This window comes from Hyla sarda, chromosome 7, assembly GCF_029499605.1.
Source record: "Hyla sarda isolate aHylSar1 chromosome 7, aHylSar1.hap1, whole genome shotgun sequence".
NCBI classification, from domain to species: Eukaryota; Metazoa; Chordata; class Amphibia; order Anura; family Hylidae; genus Hyla; species Hyla sarda.
The window spans coordinates 184,027,028-184,051,616 of record NC_079195.1 but is presented as its reverse complement, the minus strand read 5'-3'; the positions used below and the strand labels follow the sequence as shown (position 1 = coordinate 184,051,616).

At 45.2% G+C, this 24,589-nt stretch overlaps 1 protein-coding gene across 1 annotated transcript in view; it reads right to left on the bottom strand.

Moving 5' to 3' along the window:
• Nucleotides 1–6,244: 6,244 nt before the first annotated feature.
• LOC130282864 (membrane-spanning 4-domains subfamily A member 4A-like) overlaps nucleotides 6,245–24,589 on the bottom strand; it is a 60,727-nt gene continuing 42,382 nt past the window's right edge. Inside the window, exons 7-8 of the mRNA XM_056531743.1 lie at nucleotides 7,149–7,271; nucleotides 6,245–6,579 (exon numbers count right to left, since the gene is read on the bottom strand). Coding sequence (XP_056387718.1) covers nucleotides 6,493–6,579; nucleotides 7,149–7,271 — 210 coding nt within the window. The 3' untranslated portion in view covers nucleotides 6,245–6,492. The remainder of the gene's footprint in view (nucleotides 6,580–7,148; nucleotides 7,272–24,589) is intronic.

Below are 24,589 nucleotides of genomic sequence, written 5' to 3'. Positions count from 1 at the left end.
CCAGAGGGGGCCATGGCCCCCCCTAGATCAGGCAGTGCCCCCCTTGGGCCCCCCCAATTTAAAATAAATAGGGATGTCCCGATACATTGATGGCTCCGCCCCCAGCACAGGAGAGGACGTGCCGAGAGCTGACAGGTCACACAGCAGAGCGGCCACTTCATGTGAGGTGAGTGATGTCCCGTGTCCTGCCTCTCTCCCCCCTGATCAGCAGTATAACCCGGGGCTGAGTAATGTGTATGGTAGCAGTCCAGAGGGGTCACTTTCCCTCCTCCAGTGTCCACAGGTCACCAACAGGCCACATTATCACGATATTTTTTGGGAAAAATCGTGGCAAAAATTAAGCGCTTTTGCCGCGATTTTTTGTAAAACAGCGCAATTTTTGCCGCGATTTTTCCATAAATTGTTCTGGTAATGTGACCTGTTGGAGACCTGTGGACACTGGAGGAGGAAAAGTGACCCCTCTGGAAGGACAACATGTGAACACACTGCTAGTTTATCATTAACCCCTCAAGGGTACATTCACATGTACAGGATCTGCTGCATATTTTGTGCAGCTGATTTTGCAACCCATTAGCTTCAATAAGTAGCAAAATCAGCTGCAGAAAATATACAGCAGATCATGTACATGTGAACGTACCCTAAGGGCTCATTCAGGGGTGAATCCACAGTGTATTTTATGCTGCAGATCCCCCGACAATGGACCCTACAGTGCTGCCTCCATGTGTGCTGCTCATAACGGCAATTCGCCACTACGAGCAGACACGCTTTGATGTGTATACTCGCACACATCATGGCCACTCCTCCTGCTCTCTGAGCTGGGCCGAGAGCAGCCACGATGTGTGCGAGTATACACATCACAGCATGTCTGCACGTAGTGGAGGATTGCGGTTATGAGCAGGTACAGATGGAGGCAGCACTGTAGGGTCCATTGTTGGGGGATCCGCAGTGTAAAATATGCTGGGGATCCATCTGTGTAAATGAGCCCTAAGGACACAAGGCGTATGTGTACGCACAGTGCCTGCTCCCACTGTGTTGTATAAATCATTAGCTAGAACCCTCGGCTAATGCCAGACATCACCAATGAGGCTGATGTCCGACATTAACCCTTTAGATGCCGCTATCAAAGTTGATGGTAGTGTCCAAAAGTTTTAACACCTTAAGGACCGAGCGTTTTTCCGTTTTTGCACTTTTGTTTTTTCCTCCTCACCTTTTAAAAATCATAACCCTTTCAATTTTGCACCTAAAAATCCATATGATGGCTTATTTTTTGCGCCACCAATTCTACTTTATAATGACATCAGTCATTTACCCAAAAATCTATGGCAAAAACGGAAAAAAAATCATATTGTGCATATATTTTTATATATATATATATATATATATATATATATATATATATACATACACGCACACACGTTTTAAAATTGCCCCCCCCCCACTTTTGTCACTGGCCCCCCATGTGCCCCCCCTAAATATGAAAGCTGGAGATGCCACTGCTAAGGGGACTTTAGACAGGGACAGGACCAGGTCTTGTACCGGGAGACCACATATCCTTTTACTGTGACATTACTGTGTGTATTATCCCTGTACTGTCACAGTACAGGGATAATACACAGTGATGTCACAGTACAAGGATAATACACAGTGATGTCACAGTACAAGGATAATACACACAGTGATGTCACAGTACAGGGATAATACACAGTGATGTCACAGTATAGGGATAATACACACAGTGATGTCACAGTAGTGATGTCAGAGGCCAGGGCACAGTATTTATACATTTACCTATGTAACCTGACAGCCCTGTGTTAATCATTTGTTCTCCTGCTCTCAGGTGTCTTCCCTCTGACCCCAGCAGGCCTCCATGTGACATCATGTGACATGCAGGGGGAGGAGCTGAGTGAGCAGGCCGAGATCGCTTAGTGTATTTCAGTATTTCCCAAGCAGGGTGCCAACATTTATTACAAAACTACAACTCCCAGTATGCCTAGACAGCATTTGCATGCTGGGAGTTGTAGTTTTGCAACTGCTGCATGCACATTACTTGGGAAACACTACTGTATATAGGAAATGAAGGGTGGATGGGGTGACACCAGTGTGAGATTACTTCCCGCTTCGTGGTGTCACCCGATTTGTGGGTGTCATCCGCTGCAGTCCGCACCCCACCCCCATTGCAACACTACTGGTTGGATGTGGGATGGGTAAATAGATCGTACCTATATGAGAGACAAACTAGACCAGGATGAATATATAAAGTACAATAAAAAAAAGTATTAAAAGGAAAACATTACATACATATATATACACGTAAAAAAATACCAAAGTCCAGAATTGCGTGTTTTTGATCACTTTGTATACATTGTATAATGTATAAAACATGATCAAATAATCCCATCAAAACAAAAATTAAAGATCACAGCCCCAAAAAAGAACCCTTACACATCCCTGTATATGGAAAAATAAAAGTTATAGCGGTCAGAAGAGGACAATTTTAAGCATACAAATTTTTGTACAAAAAGTTATAATTTTTTTTAAAAAAGAAGTAAAACAAAATAAAACCTTCCGTATATACTCGAGTATAAGCCGACCCGAGTATAAGCCGAGACCCCTAATTTCAACCCAAAATCCCAGGAAAAGTTATTGACTCGAGTATAAGCCTAGGGTGGGAAATACCTCATCCCCCCCTGTCATCATCCAGACCCGTCATTAACATCCTCATCATCATCCCCTTGTCATCATCCCACACATCCCCCCTTCATCATCCCCTTATCATCCCACACATCCCCCTTCATCATCCCCTTGTCATCATCCCACACATCCCCCCTTCATCATCCCCTTATCATCCCGCACATCCCCCCTTCATCATCCCCTTATCATCCCACACATCCCCCCTTCATCATCCCCTTATCATCCCGCACATCCCCACTTCATCATCCCCATATCATCCCACACCCCCTCCCCTTCATCATCCCCACCCCCCTTCATCATCCCGCACATCCCCCCTTCATCATCCCCTTATCATCCCACACCCCCTCCCCTTCATCATCCCCACCCCCCTTCATCATCCCACACATCCCCCCTTCATCATCCCCTTATCATCCCACACATCCCCCCTTCATCATCCCCTTGTAATCATCCCACCCCCCCCCCCTTCATCATCCCCACCCCCCTTCATCATCCCCACACCCCCCCTTCATCATCCTCTTCTCATCATTCGCCCTCAGTGGTCTTCAACCTGCGGACCTCCAGAGGTTTCAAAACTACAACTCCCAGCAAGCCCGGGCAGCCATCGGCTGTCCGGGCTTGCTGGGAGTTGTAGTTTTGAAACCTCCGGAGGTCCGCAGGTTGAAGACCACTGCGGCCTTCAACATCATCCAGCCCCCCTCTCACCCCCTTTAGTTCTGAGTACTCACCTCCGCTCGGCGCTGGTCCGGTCCTGCAGGGCTGTCCGGTGAGGAGGTGGTCCGGTGAGGAGGTGGTCCGGGCTGCTATCTTCACCGGGGGCGCCTCTTCTCCGCGCTTCCGGCCCGGAATAGAGGCGTTGCCTTGACAATGACGCAGAAGTACGTTGGCAATGAACGCACCTCTGCGTCGTTGTCACGGCAACGTGACTATTCTGAGGCCGGGCCCGAAGCGCTTAGAAGAGGCGCCCCCGGTGAAGATAGCAGCCCGGAACCACTATCCCACCGGACCACCTCCTCTCCGGACAGCCCTGCAGGACCGGACCAGCGCCGAGCGGAGGTGAGTACTCAGAACTAAAGGGGGTGAGAGGGGGCTGGATGATGTTGAAGGCCGCAGTGGTCTTCAACCTGCGGACCTCCGGAGGTTTCAAAACTACAACTCCCAGCAAGCCCGGACAGCCGATGGCTGCCCGGGCTTGCTGGGAGTTGTAGTTTTGAAACCTCTGGAGGTCCGCAGGTTGAAGACCACTGCGGGTGGGGGAGTTCACTCGAGTATAAGCCGAGGGGGGTGTTTTCAGCACGAAAAATCGTGCTGAAAAACTCGGCTTATACTCGAGTATATACGGTATATAGTTTGAGTATGGACCTATAGAATAAAGATAAGGTGTCATTTTTTTTTGAAAAGTGCGCTGCGTATAGACTACAAATACGTTTTTTTTGTTTCATATTAGATTTTCTGGTAAAATGATTAATGTCATTACAAAGTACAATTGGTGGCGCAAATGAGAAGCCCTCATATAGCTCTATAGGTGGAAAATTGAAAGTGTTCTGATTTTTTTTATAACAATAGTTAAATTGAAAACATTCTGATTTTTTGAAGGTGAGGAAGAAAAAAAACAAAAGTGCAAAACTGAAAAAACCTTGTGTCCTTGAGGGGTTAATTGGCTGAAACCAGCTTTATTTTCATCTTAAATGGGTACTCCCACCCTAGACATCTCATCCTCTATCCAAAGGATAGGGTATAAGATGTCTGACCGCGGGGGTTCCGCCACTGGGGACCCCCGCAATGTTGCATGCGGCACCCACCTGTTTCTTGTCGGGAAGCGCAGGAGGGTCTCGGTCGCGACCATGGGAACGGAAGTCTGTGACGTCAGGACTCTGCCCCCGTGTGACGTCACGCCCCATCCCCTCAATTGGATAGGGGATAAGATGTCTAGGGTGGGAGTACCCCTTTAACTTAACAATGGAATTCTGAAAAACATGAAGAAAATACAAGCCGCTAACTATATATTGCAGCATCCATAGTTGTCAGGACAGGGGGTTATTTAAGGTTATTGCACCAAATCTAGTCTACTAGTCAGTGGCGTAAATAGAAGAAAGGGGGCCCCAAAGCAAATATCGATATGCGCCTCCTATAATGACGTGGTCCAGGACAGATCTCTTATTTATTTCTTATTGTTTTCAGCAAACCATTGGTCAATACCACCTCCTTTAATGTGCTGACAATGCAGTTCCCTGGATTTCTGCACCCAAGGAAGAAAACCAACCAGGGTGGAAAAGGGCCACATAGCAGCTGCATGGGCTGACACTATGGTATGTTCACTTTTGCTACTAGCGATGACTACATTTGTTCCCACCCATGGAGACGTGTCGACCACAGCTTTGTGAGGTGGTCGACAGTCTCCTTGCACAGAGTGCATGAGGAGAGCTGGGGCATCGGGCAGGGGATTGCAGAGGGGTGCCAGTGTCCGAACCCCTTGCAATCAAACATGTTTTCTTTATGTACCGGAGTTCACCTTTAACATTCAATTCCTCAAAGAACCAGCCAGGCATATGCCGTTTTCTTCCTTGCATATACCTGCCCCTCCCCCCCCTGCCCAATTAAAGGGGTACTCCGGCCCTAAGACATCTTATCCCCTATCCAAAGGACCGTGGGGGTCCCGCAGCTGGGGACTCCCGCATACTTGCATTCGGCACCCACCTCTTTGAGCTGCACCCCACTCTGCCAGCTCACATACTACCGGGTGCCGACCACGGGGCCGGAGTATCGTCACGTCACGATACTCCGGCCCCGTGGTTGGCACCCGGCAGTTTGTGAGCTGGCAACGCGGCGCGCAGCTCAAAGAGGTGGGTGCCGAATGCAAGATTGCGGGATAGGGACTAAGATGGGGGATAAGATGTCTTAGGGCCGGAGTACCCCTTTAACCACACCCACTTCATTATAAAGACAAGCTCTCTGCTGACATCTCTGTCCATTTTAGCAACCGTGCATAGCAGATGTATGCTAAGGACTGCATGGTGGCTCAGTGGTTAGCACTGCTGCCTTGCAGTGCTGGGGACTTTGATTCAAATCCCACTAAGGACAACTATAAATAAAGCGTTATTATTATTATAATGTCAGCAGAGAGAACTGTGGTCATGATGTCATCAGAGAGCATTCCAAAAAGAAAAGAATTTCCTCTGTAGTATTCAGCAGCTAATAAGTACAGGAAGGATAATAGAAGTAATTTACAAATATGTTTAACTTTCTGCCACCAGTTGATTTAAAAGAAAAAAGGTTTTCACCGGAGTACCCCTTTAAAAACAGGCGCCTTTTTTTATGATTAGCACATGTGGGGAAAAAAACGTGTGAGCAATGAAAAAAGCGGTTGCATTTAAAAAAAAAAAAAAAAAAAAAAAAAGGAATCCACATGTCACATGTCACTTATTTTTGCAGATGCTAAAAATATTACCTTTTTATATGCAGATAGCCACTTTCCTATAGACTTACATTGGCTTAAAAAAAACGGACACAAATTTTCCCTGATTTTACAGATACATTTTTTCATTAATACATGCCAGAAAATAGCTCATATGTGTTTTCTGAAGTGTTCCTTAAAGTTCTACTCTTTATATTTCAAAAACAAATCTTTGGTCAATATACATTTATTGTTACATTTTAATCATATAGAACAGTAGAATTTTAAAAAGTATAAAAAGTATGATCTGATATACAATCTTTGATCCATATGCTTGAGCCTGGTAATGGTGTGGTTAAGATGGTATATAGAATAATCACAGTCTCCTCTCATAGTTCCATCACATAGAATTATTCCACAGTAGGGCTTTTGATATCTATAACCCCATACGGTGGTGGAGGTGCTGCAATCACAGTGTCATTTTGTACCAAAAATATCTGAAAGAGCAATAAAATTACATTGTTAAACAGAAGATTTTCTAATGCGTTACAGAGAAGCACTGTTTTTTTTTGCCCAAATCATGCACACTTATGATTAATTGTTCTACATTGTCATCTGTTATATGCCAGCACAGCAGTTCACTACTGTAACTAGGTTATGTGATGACCGTCATGCCCTCTCCCATAGATTTGCATTGAGGGGGGCGGGGCGTGACATCACACGGGGGTGGAGTCGTGACGTCACAATACTCCGTCCCCGTGGTTGGGAGGCATAACACTGAGAACCTCCGGCGCTTCCTGCAGTGCTTACAGGAGGTGCTGCATGCTAGATTGTGGGGGTCCCCAGCGGTGGGACCCCCGCGATCAGACATCTTATCCCCTATCCTTTGGATAGGGGATAAGATGTCTTGGGGCCGGAGTACCCCTTTAAAGATTTAAAGTCAACTAAGGATTTATTATCATTATCATTTTGTTCTGTCATCATTGAATTTTCATGTTATATTTTTTTGTATTATTCTTTACAGTGTGCCTTGTGTTGTGTAAAAAGAACATCTGATCCGTCTTACCTGAGAAGCATTACTAGGTGAGTGACACAGAGCCTGACATCCAAACACCGAAACAGAAATGGACACAGAAAACAGCAGAAGATTGGTGATCAAAAGAATTGCAAGGACAAAGGACCCGCCAGCCTATAAAGAATAAATTTATGTTATTAAAACTGTAGTGGTTTTGTAACATTTTCAACATAAAAACATGTAACTATTTAGCATTGTTAGAGATCTGTTATCCCCATATCTATCTATCTATCTATCTATCTATCTCAATCTCATATCTATCTATCTATCTATCTCCTATCTATCTATCTCATATCTATCTATCTATCTCCTATCTATCTATCTATCTATCTATCTATCTAATATCTATCTATCTCCTATCTATCTATCTCATATCTATCTATCTATCTCCTATCTATCTATCTATCTATCTATCTATCTAATATCTATCTATCTATCTCATATCTATCTATCTCATATCTATCTATCTATCTATCTATCTATCTCATATCTATCTATCTCATATCTATCTATCTCATATCTATCTATCTATCTCATATCTATCTATCTATCTATCTATCTTATATCTCAATGTATACCAGTGAGAAATATTTAGCATTCTGGTTAATGCAAGGATATCCATTGAGTTATAAATAAATACATACAGTAAATGCTGTGGCTGACCATAGTAGAACCTACCCATATTGTATTCTTAATCCTACTACTTCACACTCCCGATAAATTTCTGACCATTTCCATCTGCTCCTGCAACGTGTATGTTCCACTCCCGCCCCGCTCCCATAACATGTATGTCCACGTCCATTTCCGCCTGCTCCCACAAACATTCTAAAAGATGCCTAATGTCTTGTTATAGAGGTACCAGAAGCCCCAGCTTTTCCAGGCTCCTAAATGGCACATATGTTTAGTACTGTAACCAACGTGGCTGCCAGTAATTTAGGTGTATCTATGCATTTAGGAGCATAGGAAAACTAGGTGAGAATGTCTGACTTAGCTTGTCCATGCTCCTGAATGGTATTTCTGCTTATATTTGTATCCCCTTATGCACAGACACACTTGACAACTCATATAATAGTCCCTACAATGGTGCTGATGCTAGCAATGGTGACTACCTATCCATGTGGTTGCTGTACTAACCAGATATGGAGCCTGGGAAAGCTGTATGTGATGGTCAGATTCTGTAAAGACTCCAGACCCTGTAATCATTAGAATCTGACTGTCACACACAGCTATAAACAGTTACAGTGAGGATCAAAAGTTTGGGCACCCCAGGTAAAAATTTGTATTAATGTGCATAAAGAAGCCAAGGAAAGATGGAAAAATCTCCAAAAGGCATCGAATTACAGATCAGACATTCTTATAATATGTCAACAAAAGTTAGATTTTATTTCCATCATTTACACTTTCAAAATAACAGAAAACAAAAAAATGGTGTTTGCAAAAGTTTGGGCACCCTGCAGAGTTAATATCTTGTACTGCCCCCTTTGGCAAGTATCACAGCTTGTAAACGCGTTTTGTAGCCAGCCAAGAATCTTTCAATTCTTGTTTGAGGTATCTTTGCCCATTTTTCCTTACAAAAGTCTTCCAGTTCTTTGAGATTTCTAGGCTGTCTGTCACGCATTGGTCTTTTAAGGTCTATCCATAGATTTTCAATTATGTTGAGGTCAGGAGATTGTGAAAGCCATGGCAAAATCTTCAGTTTACGCCTCTTGATGTAATCCCCAGTGGATTTCTAGGTGTGTTTAGGATCATTATCCATTTGTAGAAGCCATCCTCTCTTTAACTTCAGCTTTTTCACAGATGGCATCAAGTTAGCATCCAAAATTTGCTGAAATTTTATTGAATCAATTGTTCTTTCTACTCGTGAGATGTTCCCTGTGCCACTGGCTGCAATACAATCCCAAAGCATGATTGATCCACCCCCATGCTTAACAGTTAGACAGAGGTTCTTTTCATTAAATTCTGTTCCCCTTCTTCTCCAAACGTACCTTTGCTTATTCTGGCCAAAAAGTTCAATTTTAACCTCATCAGTCCACAGAATTTGTTTCCAAAATGCATCAGGCTTGTCTATATATTCATTTGCAAAGTTCAAACACTGATTTTTGTGGTGAGGACGTAGAAGAGGCTTTCTTCTGATGACTCTTCCATGAAGACCATATTTGTACAAGTATCTCTTTAAAGTGGAATAGTATAGCACAACTCCAGTGTCTGCCAGATCTTTCTGGAGGGATTATGCAGTCAAACGTGGGTTTTGAATTGTTTTTCTCACAATCCTATGAGCTGTTCTGTCTGATATTTTTCTTGGTCTTCCAGATCTTGCTTTAACTTCCACTGTTCCTGATGACTGCCATTTCTTAATTACATTCCGAACAGAGTATATTGACATCTGAAAATGTTTTGCTATCTTCTTATAGCCTTCTCCAGCTTTGTGATCATCAACTATTTTCAGTTTCAGATTTCTAGACAACTGCTTAGAAGAACCCATGTTGCTGATTGTTGGGGCAAGGTCAGATGAGTCTGGGCATTTAAAACCTTTGTGATTGACATCACCTGGTCTTCTCAGATGATGATTGAGAACAATTCATGACACTGGCAGGTCTCAGCTTTGCAAAGGGGGCAATGCATGCTATAAATTCTGCAGGGTGCCCAAATTTTTGCAAACACCATTTTTTTTGTTTTCTGTTATTTTGAAAGTGTAAATGATGGAAATAAAATCTAACTTTTGTTGACATATTATAAGAATGTCTAATCTGTAATTTGATGCCTTTTGGAGATTTTTCTATCTTTCCTTGGCTTCTTTATGCACATTAATACTGTCACGATGCCGGCTGGCAGGTAGTGGATCCTCTGTGCCAGAGAGGGATTGGCGTGGACCGTGCTAGAGGATCGGTTCTAAGTCACTACTGGTTTTCACCAGAGCCCGCCGCAAAGCGGGATGGTCTTGCTGCGGCGGTAGTGACCAGGTCGTATCCCCTAGCAACGGCTCAACCTCTCTGGCTGCTGAAGATAGGCGCGGTACAAGGGAGTAGACAGAAGCAAGGTCGGACGTAGCAGAAGGTCGGGGCAGGCAGCAAGGATCGTAGTCAGGGGCAACGGCAGGAGGTCTGGAACACAGGCTAGGAACACACAAGGAAACGCTTTCACTGGCACTAAGGCAACAAGATCCGGCGAGGGAGTGAAGGGGAAGTGAGGTGATATAGGGAAGTGCACAGGTGTGAACACTAATTGGAACCACTGCGCCAATCAGCGGCGCAGTGGCCCTTTAAATCGCAAAGACCCGGCGCGCGCGCGCCCTAGGGAGCGGGGCCGCGCGCGCCGGGACAGAACTGACGGAGAGCGAGTCAGGTACGGGAGCCGGGGTGCGCATCGCGAGCGGGCGCTACCCGCATCGCGAATCGCATCCCGGCCAGAGGCGGTATCGCAGCGCCCCGGGTCCGTGGAACCGACCGGAGCGCTGCAGTGAGAGGAGTGTAGCGAGCGCTCCGGGGAGGAGCGGGGACCCGGAGCGCTCGGCGTAACAGTACCCCCCCCCTTGGGTCTCCCCCTCTTCTTGGAGCCTGAGAACCTGAGGACCAGACTTTTGTCCAGGATATTGTCCTCAGGTTCCCAGGACCTCTCTTCTGGACCACAACCCTCCCAATCCACTAAAAAGAAGGTTTTCCCTCTGACCTTTTTAGATGCTAAAATTTCTTTGACGGAGAAGATGTCCGAGGAGCCGGAGACAGGAGTGGGGGGAACAGATTTGGGAGAGAAACGGTTAATGATAAGTGGTTTAAGAAGAGAAACATGAAAGGCATTAGGAATACGAAGAGAAGGAGGAAGAAGAAGTTTGTAAGAGACAGGATTAATCTGGCGCAAAATCTTGAAAGGACCAAGATAGCGTGGTCCCAACTTATAGCTAGGGACACGGAAGCGGACATATTTGGCGGAGAGCCATACCTTGTCTCCAGGGGAAAAAATGGGAGGAGCTCTTCTTTTCTTATCCGCGAATCTCTTCATGCGTGAAGAAGCCTGTAAGAGAGAATTTTGGGTCTCTCTCCATATGATGGAAAGATCACGAGAAATTTCATCCACAGCGGGCAGACCAGAGGGCAAGGGGGTAGGGAGGGGGGGAAGAGGGTGACGGCCGTACACCACGAAAAACGGGGATTTGGAGGAAGATTCAGAGATTCTGAAATTATACGAGAATTCGGCCCAAGGTAGAAGATCTGCCCAGTCATCCTGGCGGGAGGAAACAAAATGTCGTAAATAGTCACCCAAGATCTGGTTAATTCTTTCTACTTGTCCATTGGATTGAGGATGGTATGCAGAAGAAAAATTTAATTTAATCTTGAGTTGTTTACAGAGAGCCCTCCAGAATTTAGACACAAATTGGACGCCTCTATCCGAGACGATCTGCGTAGGCAACCCGTGAAGACGAAAAATGTGTACAAAAAATTGTTTAGCCAACTGAGGCGCTGAAGGAAGACCAGGAAGAGGGATGAAATGTGCCATTTTGGAGAATCGATCAACGACCACCCAAATAACAGTGTTGCCATGGGATGGGGGTAAGTCAGTAATAAAATCCATACCAATCAGAGACCAAGGTTGTTCGGGAACAGGCAGAGGAAGAAGAAAACCAGCGGGCTTCTGGCGAGGAGTCTTATCCCGGGCACAGATAGTGCAGGCTCGCACAAAGTCCACCACATCAGTCTCTAGAGTCGGCCACCAATAGAAGCGAGAGATGAGTTGCACAGATTTCTTGATGCCCGCATGACCTGCGAGATGGGAGGAGTGACCCCATTTGAGGATTCCGAGGCGTTGGCGTGGAGAAACAAAGGTCTTTCCTGGAGGAGTTTGCCTGATGGAGGCTGGAGAAGTGGAAATCAGGCAGTCAGGAGGAATGATGTGTTGAGGAGAGAGTTCAATTTCAGAAGCATCTGAGGAACGAGAGAGAGCATCGGCCCTAATGTTCTTATCAGCAGGCCGAAAGTGAATTTCAAAATTAAATCGGGCAAAGAACAGAGACCACCTGGCCTGACGAGGATTCAGCCGTTGGGCAGACTCGAGGTATGAGAGGTTCTTGTGATCGGTGTAAATAATAACTGGAAATCTTGATCCCTCCAGCAGATGCCTCCATTCCTCAAGTGCTAATTTAATGGCTAGAAGCTCTCGATCCCCGATGGAGTAGTTCCTCTCCGCCGGAGAGAAGGTCCTAGAAAAAAACCCACAAGTAACAGCATGCCCGGAAGAGTTTTTTTGTAGAAGGACAGCTCCAGCTCCCACTGAGGAGGCATCAACCTCCAATAGGAAGGGTTTAGATGGGTCAGGTCTGGAGAGCACGGGAGCCGAAGAGAAGGCAGACTTGAGTCGTTTAAAGGCGTCTTCCGCTTGAGGAGGCCAAGACTTGGGATCGGCATTTTTTTTGGTTAAAGCCACAATAGGAGCCACAATGGTAGAAAAATGTGGAATAAATTGCCTGTAATAATTGGCGAACCCCAAAAAACGTTGGATGGCACGGAGTCCGGAGGGGCGTGGCCAATCTAAGACGGCAGAGAGTTTATCTGGATCCATTTGTAGTCCCTGGCCAGAGACCAAGTATCCTAGAAAAGGAAGAGATTGGCATTCAAACAGACATTTCTCAATTTTAGCATAGAGTTGATTGTCACGAAGTCTCTGAAGAACCATACGGACATGCTGGCGGTGTTCTTCTAGATTGGCCGAAAAAATTAGGATATCATCAAGATATACAACAACACAGGAGTATAACAGATCACGAAAAATTTCATTAACAAAGTCTTGGAAGACAGCAGGGGCGTTGCACAGGCCAAAGGGCATGACCAGATACTCAAAGTGTCCATCTCTGGTGTTAAATGCTGTTTTCCACTCATCCCCCTCTCTGATGCGGATGAGGTTATAGGCGCCTCTTAAGTCCAATTTAGTAAAGATGTGGGCACCTTGGAGGCGATCAAAGAGTTCAGAGATGAGGGGTAAGGGGTAGCGGTTCTTAACCGTGATTTTATTAAGTCCGCGGTAGTCAATGCAAGGACGTAGAGAGCCATCTTTTTTGGACACAAAGAAAAATCCGGCTCCGGCAGGAGAGGAGGATTTACGGATAAAGCCCTTTTTTAGATTCTCCTGGACGTATTCAGACATGGCAAGAGTCTCTGGGGCAGAGAGAGGATAAATTCTGCCCCGGGGTGGAGTAGTGCCCGGGAGGAGGTCGATAGGACAATCATAAGGCCTGTGAGGAGGTAGAGTCTCCGCTTGTTTTTTGCAGAAAACATCCGCGAAGTCCATATAGGCCTTAGGGAGACCGGTTACTGGAGGAAGCACAGAGTTACGGCAAGGGTTACTGGGAACCGGTTTTAGACAGTCCTTGGAACAAGAGGGCCCCCAACTCTTGATCTCCCCAGTGGACCAATCCAGGGTTGGGGAATGAAGTTGAAGCCAGGGAAGTCCAAGGAGAATTTCCGAGGTGCAATTGGGGAGGACCAAAAGTTCAATCCTCTCGTGATGAGATCCGATGCTCATTAGAAGGGGCTCCGTGCGGAAACGTATGGAACAGTCCAATCTTTCATTGTTTATACAATTGATGTAAAGGGGTCTGGTGAGACTGGTCACTGGGATGTTGAACCTGTTGACGAGAGAGGCCAAAATAAAATTTCCTGCAGATCCAGAGTCCAAGAAGGCCACAGAAGAGAAGGAGAAGGCAGAGGCAGACATCCGCACAGGCACAGTAAGACGTGGAGAAGCAGAGTGGACATCAAGGATTGTCTCACCTTTGTGCGGAGTCAGGGTACGTCTTTCCAGGCGGGGAGGGCGGATAGGACAATCCCTCAGGAAGTGTTCGGTACTAGCACAGTACAGGCAGAGGTTCTCCATGCGGCGTCGTGTCCTCTCTTGAGATGTCAGGCGAGACCGGTCGACCTGCATAGCCTCCACGGCGGGAGGCACAGGAACAGATTGCAGGGAACCAGAGGAGAGAGGAGCCGAGGAGAAGAAACGCCTCGTGCGAACAGAGTCCATATCTTGGCGGAGCTCCTGACGCCTTTCGGAAAAACGCATGTCAATGCGAGTGGCTAGGTGAATAAGTTCATGAAGATTAGCAGGCATTTCTCGTGCGGCCAGAACATCTTTAATGTTGCTGGATAGGCCTTTTTTAAAGGTCGCGCAGAGGGCCTCATTGTTCCAGGATAATTCAGAAGCAAGAGTACGGAATTGTACGGCATACTCGCCAACGGAAGAATTACCCTGGACCAGGTTCAACAGGGCAGTCTCAGCAGAAGAGGCTCGGGCAGGTTCCTCAAAGACACTTCGAATTTCCGAGAAGAAGGAGTGTACAGAGGCAGTGACGGGGTCATTGCGGTCCCAGAGCGGTGTGGCCCAAGCCAGGGCTTTTCCAGACAGCAGGCTGACTACGAAAGCCACCTTAGACCTTTCAGTGGGGAACTGGTCCGACATCATCTCCAAGTGTAATGAACATTGGGAAAGGAAGCCACGGCAAAGCTTAGAGTCCCCATCAAATTTATCCGGCAAGGATAGTCGTAGTCCAGAAGCGGCCACTCGCTGCGGAGGAGGTACAGGAGCTGGCGGAGGAGATGGTTGCTGGAGCTGTGGTAGTAACTGTTGTAGCATAACAGTCAGTTGAGACAGCTGTTGGCCTTGTTGCGCAATCTGTTGTGACTGCTGGGCGACCACCGTGGTGAGGTCAGCGACAACTGGCAGAGGAACTTCAGCGGGATCCATGGCCGGATCTACTGTCACGATGCCGGCTGGCAGGTAGTGGATCCTCTGTGCCAGAGAGGGATTGGCGTGGACCGTGCTAGAGGATCGGTTCTAAGTCACTACTGGTTTTCACCAGAGCCCGCCGCAAAGCGGGATGGTCTTGCTGCGGCGGTAGTGACCAGGTCGTATCCCCTAGCAACGGCTCAACCTCTCTGGCTGCTGAAGATAGGCGCGGTACAAGGGAGTAGACAGAAGCAAGGTCGGACGTAGCAGAAGGTCGGGGCAGGCAGCAAGGATCGTAGTCAGGGGCAACGGCAGGAGGTCTGGAACACAGGCTAGGAACACACAAGGAAACGCTTTCACTGGCACTAAGGCAACAAGATCCGGCGAGGGAGTGAAGGGGAAGTGAGGTGATATAGGGAAGTGCACAGGTGTGAACACTAATTGGAACCACTGCGCCAATCAGCGGCGCAGTGGCCCTTTAAATCGCAAAGACCCGGCGCGCGCGCGCCCTAGGGAGCGGGGCCGCGCGCGCCGGGACAGAACTGACGGAGAGCGAGTCAGGTACGGGAGCCGGGGTGCGCATCGCGAGCGGGCGCTACCCGCATCGCGAATCGCATCCCGGCCAGAGGCGGTATCGCAGCGCCCCGGGTCCGTGGAACCGACCGGAGCGCTGCAGTGAGAGGAGTGTAGCGAGCGCTCCGGGGAGGAGCGGGGACCCGGAGCGCTCGGCGTAACAAATACAAATTTTTACCTGGTGTGCCCAAAATTTTGATCCCCACTGTATGCCATTTAGGAACCTGGGAATCCTAGGTGAGACTTCTCAACTAGCGTTTCTATCCATGTTCCTGAATTACATCTCTATACCCTCAGGTACTATAGAAAAGTGACAGGGCACAGGTGGTCATTAACTTTACACTTACGAACAGGGGAGGAGTTAGCAGCATAGCCAATTATCTGATACTAGAGCCTGCATACATCATAAATATCTAGTGTCCGACTCTTCTTAAAGTGTACCTGTCATCAATAACTTTTTATATAATGTGCATAATACCATTATATGTATATTTGTAATATACATTGGTTAAAAAAAATGTGTATAGTTTTGTCCCTACAGCTATTGCCTTTGTGTCTCTCTGAGGAGTCCAAATACAGTAAGTGTGGGTGGACAAGCAGGGCTCTGTGCAGTGAGGACAAGCAGGGCTCTGTACACTGAGGACAAGCAGAGTTCTGTACACTGAGGAAAAGCAGGGCTCTGTGCATTGAGGACAAGCATGGCTCTGTGCACTGACAAGCAACGCTCTGTACAGTGAGGACAAGCAGGGCTCTGGAGACTGAGGACAAGCAGGGCTCTGTGCACTGAGGACAAGCAGGGCTCTGTGCATTGAGGACAAGCAGGGCTCTGTGCAGTGAGGACAAGCATGGCTCTGTGAAGTGAGGAAAAGCAGGGCTCTGTGCAGTGAGGACAAGCAGGGCTCTGTGCTGTGAGGACAAGCAGGGCTCTGTACACTGAGGACAAGCAGGGTTCTGTACACTGTGGACAAGCAGGGCTCTGTACACTGAGGACAAACAGGGCTCTGTGCAGTGAGGACAAGCAGGACTCTGTGCAGTGAGGAAAAGCATGGCTCTGTGAAGTGAGGAAAAGCATGGCTCAGAAAAATTGCAGCAGCAGAAAAAGTGCAGCCCCAGAGGCCAGAAAAATTAGGCATGTACACATGGCTGAAATATAAGAACAAGCGCATATCCAAAAGTCCAGAAGACTCTATGATGCATGACGGTGAAAATCACAGAGAAATCCTTTTTCAAATAAAATTGTTCATCAAATCAAGATGAAAGCAGCGGCCAGAAAAATTGCAGCAGCAGCAGCAGAAAAAGTGCAGCACCAGAGGTCAGAAAAATTAGGCATGTACACATGGCTGAAATATAAGAACAAGCGCATATCCAAGAGTCCAGAAGACTCTATAATGCAGGATGGAGAAACAGTCAAAGAAATTATTTTCTAAATAAAATGTTTCATCAAATAAAGAAACAGAGTTCTTCCCTCTGTGTATTTTACTTTTGAAAATTTAAGTTAAAATATCACACGCAACAAGCGTTCCTTTGTATAATGGTTAATACTCTTGAAAGTTCAAGTTTAAATTACCATATCATAAAGTCCAGAAGACTCTCTAATCCCTTCCTCTGCCTGTCATTGTTTTTGGTTAAAGTTGAACAAGTGTCACACCAAATGTGATTTGCATTAGGGTGACACAATTTGCCCTGCAGGCAAAAAAAACTGGTAACTTTGACGTGAACTGACAGTGACGACTGGTTTTATTTAACAGCAAAAAAATGTATTTTTTTTTTATTTGCACAACTGTCACACCTAATGTGATTTGCACTAGAGTGACACAATTTGCCCTGCAGGCAAAAAAAACTGGCAACTGTGACGTGAACTGACAGTGACGACTGGTTTTATTTAACAGCCAAAAAAGTTTTTTTTTTTTTTAATTTGCACAACTGTCACACCTAATGTGGTTTGCACTAGGGTGACACTATTTGCCCTGCAGGCAAAACAACTGGCAACTGTGACGTGAACTGACAGTGACGACTGGTTTTATTTAAAAGCCAAAAAAGTTTTTATTTTTTTTTTATTTGCACAACTGCACACCTAATGTGATTTGCACTAGGGTGACACAATTTGCCCTGCAGGCAAAAAAAACTGGCAACTGTGACGTGAACTGACAATGATGACTGGTTTTATTTAACAGCCAAAAAAGTTTTTTTTTTTAATTTGCATAACTGTCATACCAAATGTGATTTGCACTAGTGTGACAATGAGCAAAAAAGCTTGCCAGCTGAGTTCCCCTTTTAAGCAGTGGTCCCCAACCATGGTGCCTCCAGCTGTTGCAAAACACATGGACTGATATATTTCAGCCCTTTGAATACTGTAGTAGTTAGTTGCTTGAAGGAACTTAAGTTTTATACTGGAGTACCCCTTTTAACCAGCAGTTCCCTCCCAACCAGGGTGCCTCCAGCTGTTGCAAGACACACGGACGGATATCTTTTAGCCCTAAAAAGGGCTTTTTTTGGTGCTGTCCTTAAAGCAGATGTTACACTAGTGCTTTAGAAGTAAACTGGACACTGAATACACCACCTAGCAGCAACCTAGCTATCGCTTTCCCTATACAGCAGGAGCAGCTTCTCTGACCCTCCACTTCCTAAGCCTGAAGCATGCTGAATGAGGGTAAAATGGGTGCAAGAGGTAGGAGGTCTGGAAGGGAGGGACTGCTGCTGATTGGCTGTAATGTTTCTGCTGACTCTGACTCACAGGGTCAAAGTATACTGCAATGTTAAAGTATAGGGGGCGGATCAAACTTCACATACGTTTGCCCGGCGATGCGTACGTGAACATGCTAAATTCACCGTGAACTGTTCGCCGGCGAACAATTCGCGACATCTCTACTGTGCACTGAGGACAAGCAGGGCTCTCTACACTGAGGACAAGCAGGTCTCTGGAGACTGAGGACAAGCAGGGCTCTGTGCACTGAGGACAAGCAGGGCTCTGTGCATTGAGGACAAGCAGGGCTCTGTACATTGAGGACAAGCAGGGCTCTGTACACTGAGGACAAGCAGGGCTCTGTACACTGAGGACAAGCAGGGCTCTGTGCACTGAGGACAAGCAGGGCTCTGGAGACTGAGGACAAGCAGGGCTCTGTGCACTGAGGACAAGCACTGTACACTGAGGACAAGCCGGGCTCTGTACACTGAGGACAAGCAGGGCTCTGTACATTGAGGACAAGCATGGCTCTGTACACTGAGGACAAGCAGGGCTCTGTACACTGAGGACAAGCAGGGCTCTGTGCACTAAGGACAAGCAGGGCTCTGGAGACTGAGGACAAGCAGGGCTCTGTGCACTGAGGACAAGCAGGGCTCTGTACACTGAGGACAAGCCGGGCTCTGTACACTGAGGACAAGCAGGGCTCTGTACATTGAGGACAAGCATGGCTATGTACACCTAGGACAAGCAGGGCTCTGTACACTGAGGACAAGCAGGGCTCTGTGCACTGAGGACAAGCAGGGCTCTGTGCACTGAGGACAAGCAGGGCTCTGTGCACTGAGGACAAGCAGGGCTCTGTACATTGAGGACAAGCAGGGCTCTGTGCACTGAGGACAAGCAGGGCTCTGTGCATTGAGGACAAGCATGGCTCTGTGCAGTGAGGAAAAGCAGCGCTTTGTGCAGTGAGGCTATTGTTGCGAGCGTTCACACACTATACCTGTGGGTTCTTCACCACAGAGAAAGTCCTTTAGTCTGTTATATGTCCGAGCAAAAACGTCAAGCCACTTTCCCTTATTTTACCTCTCACGCCGTCCAGAGCGCAGCAAAACTAAGTGTACCTGTCATCAACAAAAACTTTTGATATAATGTAGATAATATCATTATATGTATATTTGTAATATACATTAGTTAAAATTTTTTATATATTTGGGTAAAAAAAAATGCTGTCTCTGAAGCTATTGCATTTTTGTCTCTCTGAGGGGTCCAAACACAGTAAATGAGGGCAGGATAAGCAGGGCTCTGTTCAGGCTACTGGCTTTTTAATCATCCTGCTGAGTGAGTGGGGGCCACTCACTCAGCAGGATGATTAAAAAGCCAGTAGCCTGAACAGAGCCCTGCTTATCCTGCCCTCATTTACTGTGTTTGGACCCCTCAGAGAGACAAAAATGCAATAGCTTCAGAGACAGCATTTTTTTTTACCCAAATATATAAAAAATTTTAACTAAAGTATATTACAAATATACATATAATGATATTATCTACATTATATCAAAAGTTTTTGTTGATGACAGGTACACTTAGTTTTGCTGCGCTCTGGACGGCGTGAGAGGTAAAATAAGGGAAAGTAGCTTGACGTTTTTGCTCGGACATATAACAGACTAAAGGACTTTCTCTGTGGTGAAGAACCCACAGGTATAGTGTGTGAACACTCGCAACATTCCTAATACTGCGGGATCCCAATGCAGTCCTATTTAGAGCCTAGCATCGCCCAAATATATAGCTTAACATCTTTAACATTTTAAAGGTCCAGATAGCAAAAAATATTATATTGTGTAAATGTTGTAGTCATGACAGTAGAAGCACAAGAGTCGGTGAGTCGACAGGCCACACAGAGCTAGTTCATACCCTGTTGATGTAGCGTTAATTGGATACTATCAGAACCATAGCCAGTGTGGGAAGCCTCAGAAATAAGTCTAAAGTCCCAAGCCTGCAACAAGTAAAGTAAAAAATCTACTCCTGCCTCAGTAAAGACAGTTATCCATTACCTGGCATCCGTAAGCCGTCATATCCTCGGACCGTGTAGGTTAACGATACCCTAGCATCACGAAGATACATGATATATCTAACCACCCATAGTCACATACCACAGTCTGTCTAACTCCATGAAAATATTTAACAACAAGCAAAATAGGGGATAAGGGGATAGGGGATAGGGGATAAGATGTCTCACCGTGGGGGTCCTGCCGCTGGGGACCCCCGCAATCTTATATTCACCACCCACCTGTTTGATCTGCACGCCGCGGTGCCAGCTTACAAACAGACGGGTGGCGACCACAGAGCCGGAGTATCGTGACGTCAAGACTCAGTCCCTGTGTGACGTCACCCCCTGCCCCCGCTATGCAAGTCTATGGGAGGGGGCATGACGGCCTGCGTCGTTAACCCCTTAACGACAATGGATGTAAATGTACGTCATGGTGACGTGGTACTTAACGCACCATGACATAGATTTACGCGCCGCCATGATCGCGAGCATCGGAGCGGTGCTCGCGTCATGCGCGGCAGGTCCGGGCTGCTATCAGCAGCCAGGGACCCGCCGGTAATGGTGGACATCCGCGATCGCGAAGATGTCTGCCATTAACCCCTCAGATGCCGTGATCAATACAGATCACTACATCTGCGGCAGTGCGGTACTTTAAATGGATGATCTGATCGCTCGCAAAGCGGGGGATCCGATCATCCAGAATGGCGGCCGGAGGTCCTCTCACCTGTCTCCGGCTGTCTCCTGGGGTCTTCTGCTCTGGTCTGAGATCGACAGACCAGAGCAGAAGATCACCAATAATACTGATCAGTGAGCAATCAACTAATTGCTATGAATAGTCCCCTATGGAGACATAAAAAATGTAAAAAAAAAAAAAGTAAAAAATTTTTAAATAATAAAGGTAAAAAAAAAGGGAAAAATCCCCTCCCCAATAAAAAAGTAAAATGTTAGTTTTTCCCATTTTACCCCCAAAAAAGCATAAAAAAATAATTCATACACATATTTCATATCGCCACGTGCATAAAAGTCTGATCTATTAAAATATTTTGTTAATTATCCCATACAGTGAACAGCGTAAACGTAATTTTTTTTTTAAGTCGAAAATTGCTGCTTTTTTGTTACATTTTATTAAAAAAAAAAATTTATAAAAATTTATAAAAAGTAAAACGTAAGCAAAAGTGGTAATGATAAAAACTACAGATCATGGTGCAAAAAAATTAGGCCTCATATCGCCCCATATACGGAAAAATGAGAAAGTTATAGGTGATCAAAATAGGGCAATTTCAAACATACTTATTTTGTTAAAATGGTTTGAGATTTTTTTTTAAGCGGTACAATTATAGAAAAGCATATAACATGGGTATAATTTTAGTCGTATTGACCCACAGATTAAAGAAAACCTGTCTTTTTTACGGAAAGTGTACAGCGTGAAGACAAAACCTTTCAAAATTTGCTAAATTGCGTTTTTCTTTTCAATTTTCCCACATAAATAATATTTGTTTGGTTGTGCCGTACATTTTATGGTAAAATAAGTGATGTAATTACAAAGTACAATTGGTGACAGAAAAAACAAGCCCTCATATGGGTCTGTGGACGGAAATATAAGAGACTTATGATTTTTAGAAGGTGAGGAGGAAAAAACGAAAATGCAAAAATAAAATGGGCCTGGTCCTTAAAGGGTTAAGGGGTTAAAACCCACAAATAAAACTACACAACACTCTTATTAAATCAGGGCCATTGTTTTCCAAACAGTATGTCTCCAGCTGTTGCAAAACTCAAACATTTCTAAGTTTAGTGTTCCTCTAAGGCACGGTTTCGCAACCAGTGTGCCTCTAGCTATTGCAAAACTACAACTCCCAGCATGCCCAGACAGCCTTCGGCTGTCCAGGCATGCTGGGAGTTGTAGTTTTCAAAAGCTGAAGGCACACTCATTGGGAAACCCTGCATTAAGGACTGAGCAGTGTTTTCAGTTCATCATTGTCACATTTCAAGACCCACCAAGGCACATAACTTTACATTTTTTACGTAACTTTTAATTTGTTAAAGGAGTACTCTGGTGCAGAGTATTCCTGCTCCGTCCTGCCCGGGCTGCAAAAAAAATGAAAATAAACCATCTCTCACCTTCCTGGGTTCCCGCGGAGCGCCACTACAGCTGATCAGTCCTTCGGTCCATCTCCTTCATACTTCCGTGTGTAACGAAGCGTCACATGGCGATCGGCCTATCGCCGGCCGCCGCGATGTTCAGCCTCGGCCCATAATAGGCTGAGCGCCACATGACGCTTCGTTACACATGGAAGTATGAAGGAGATGCACCGGAGGACCGATCAGCTGTAGTGGCGCTCCGCGGGAACCCAGGAAGGTGAGAGATGGTTTATTTTCATTTTTTTTTGCAGCCCGGGCAGGACGGAGCAGGAATACTCTGCACCAGAGTACTCCTTTAAAGGGGTATTCCAGGCCAAAACTTTTTTTTATATATCAACTGGCTCCGGAAAGTTAAACAGATTTGTAAATTACTTCTATTAAAAAAATCTTAATCCTTCCAATAGTTATTAGCTTCTGAAGTTGAGTTGCTTTTTTCTGTCTAACTGCTTTCTGATGACTCACGTCCCGGGAGCTGTGCAGCTCCTATGGGGATATTTTCCCATCATGCACAGCTCCCGGGACGTGACATCATCATTGAGCAGTTAGACAGAAAACTTCAGAAGCTAATAACTATTGGAAGGATTAAGATTTTTTAATAGAAGCAATTTACAAATCTTTTTAACTTTCCGGAGCCAGTTGATATATTAAAAAAAAAAAGTTTTGGCCTGGAATACCCCTTTAAGTCTTGGATTTTTCAATGAGACCATTTTGAAGTCGGTAACATTTCCCTATGGTCCCTACAAAAGAACACAAAGGGATATTGTGCTGCCTTCAGGACGCATGGAAAAATTATTTTGGTAAGTAAATTTAAGCTTTCCCTATCGTCCCTAGAGCAGCACAATGGGGGAGATTTACCGTATCTAAACCTGTGTAGAGGAAGAGTGGTGCAGTTGCCCTTAGAAACCAATCAGATTGTTGCTTTCATTGTTAAAAAGATTTTTGAAGAATAAAGGAAGCGATCTGATTGGGCAACTTCACCACTCCACCCCTACACAGGTATTGATAAATCTCCCCCTATATCCCTTTGTGTACTGCCTATGGGACTCATGGAAATAAGAAATTTCAGTAAGTAAATTTAAACTTTATTGAAAACCTTTTTTATTTATTTATTTATGTTTAGAAGGGTATAAAAAAGCAATTCCACCACATTTCCCGTATTTTCTATACTCTGATTGTACATAATAATATTTGTGAACTGTACATCATTCTACTGGGTGTTATATCTGGCCATATCAAATATATGTGGGTTATAGGATTATTCCAAAAGTCACAGCTTATTTTTCTTAACTCATTTGTGGAAGATCACACATTTTAGCAGGACAAGTTTTGGTTGGAACGGTAAAATACAGAAATTATGCCACCAATCACTTATTTGTTTTATTCATTACTTTTTTTTTCCTTAAATGGTTACTCTGGTAGGATTTTTATTTATTTTCTTTTTCAAATCAACTGTTTCCAGAAAGTTATACAGATCTGTAAATTACGTCTATTAAAAATGATTAATCCATCCAGTACTTATCAGCTGCTGTATGCAAATTTTTTTTACAGATTTGCAAATTACTTCTATTAAAAAAAAATCTTAATCCTTCCAGTACTTATTAGCTGCTGAATACTACAGAGGAAATTCTTTTCTTTTTGGATTTCTTTTCTGTCTGTCCAGAGTGCTCTCTGCTGACACCTGTTCATTTTAGCATATGTTTGCTATGGGGGTTTTCTCCTGCTCTGGACAGTTCCTGACATGGACAGAGGTGTCAGCAGAGAGCACTGTGGACTGACAGTAAAGAAATCCAAAAAGAAAATAATTGCCTCTGTAGTATAAAGCTGCTAATAAGTACTGGAAGGATTAGGATGTTTTAATAGAAGTAATATATAAATCTGTTTAACTTTCTGGCACCAGTTGATTTTGAAAAAAAAAAAAAAAATTATTGTTTTCCACCGGAGTATCCTTTAATCACTATGCACTTAGATGCCTTAGGGGAGGCTGATCACAAACCTTTTTGCCGATTTACCCTCCGTCTCGGAGTTACACAGTTTTTTATTCTCATCTGACACATTCCTGAATCGGTCAAATGGACATGCTTAGTTATGATATGCTGGAGGAATGGGTGGGCATATAGGCCTGTGGCATGAATAACTTACTTCCCTGCAGTATGCACTCCCCTCGCTATATTGCAGCAGGGGCCGACTGACAACACTCAAGGCCCCCAGACCAAACAAAGCAAGGGCCCCCTGCGATGCTCTGCTACTGGTCACACTTCTACCCCTATTCCACCCAAATCCCTCCACCAC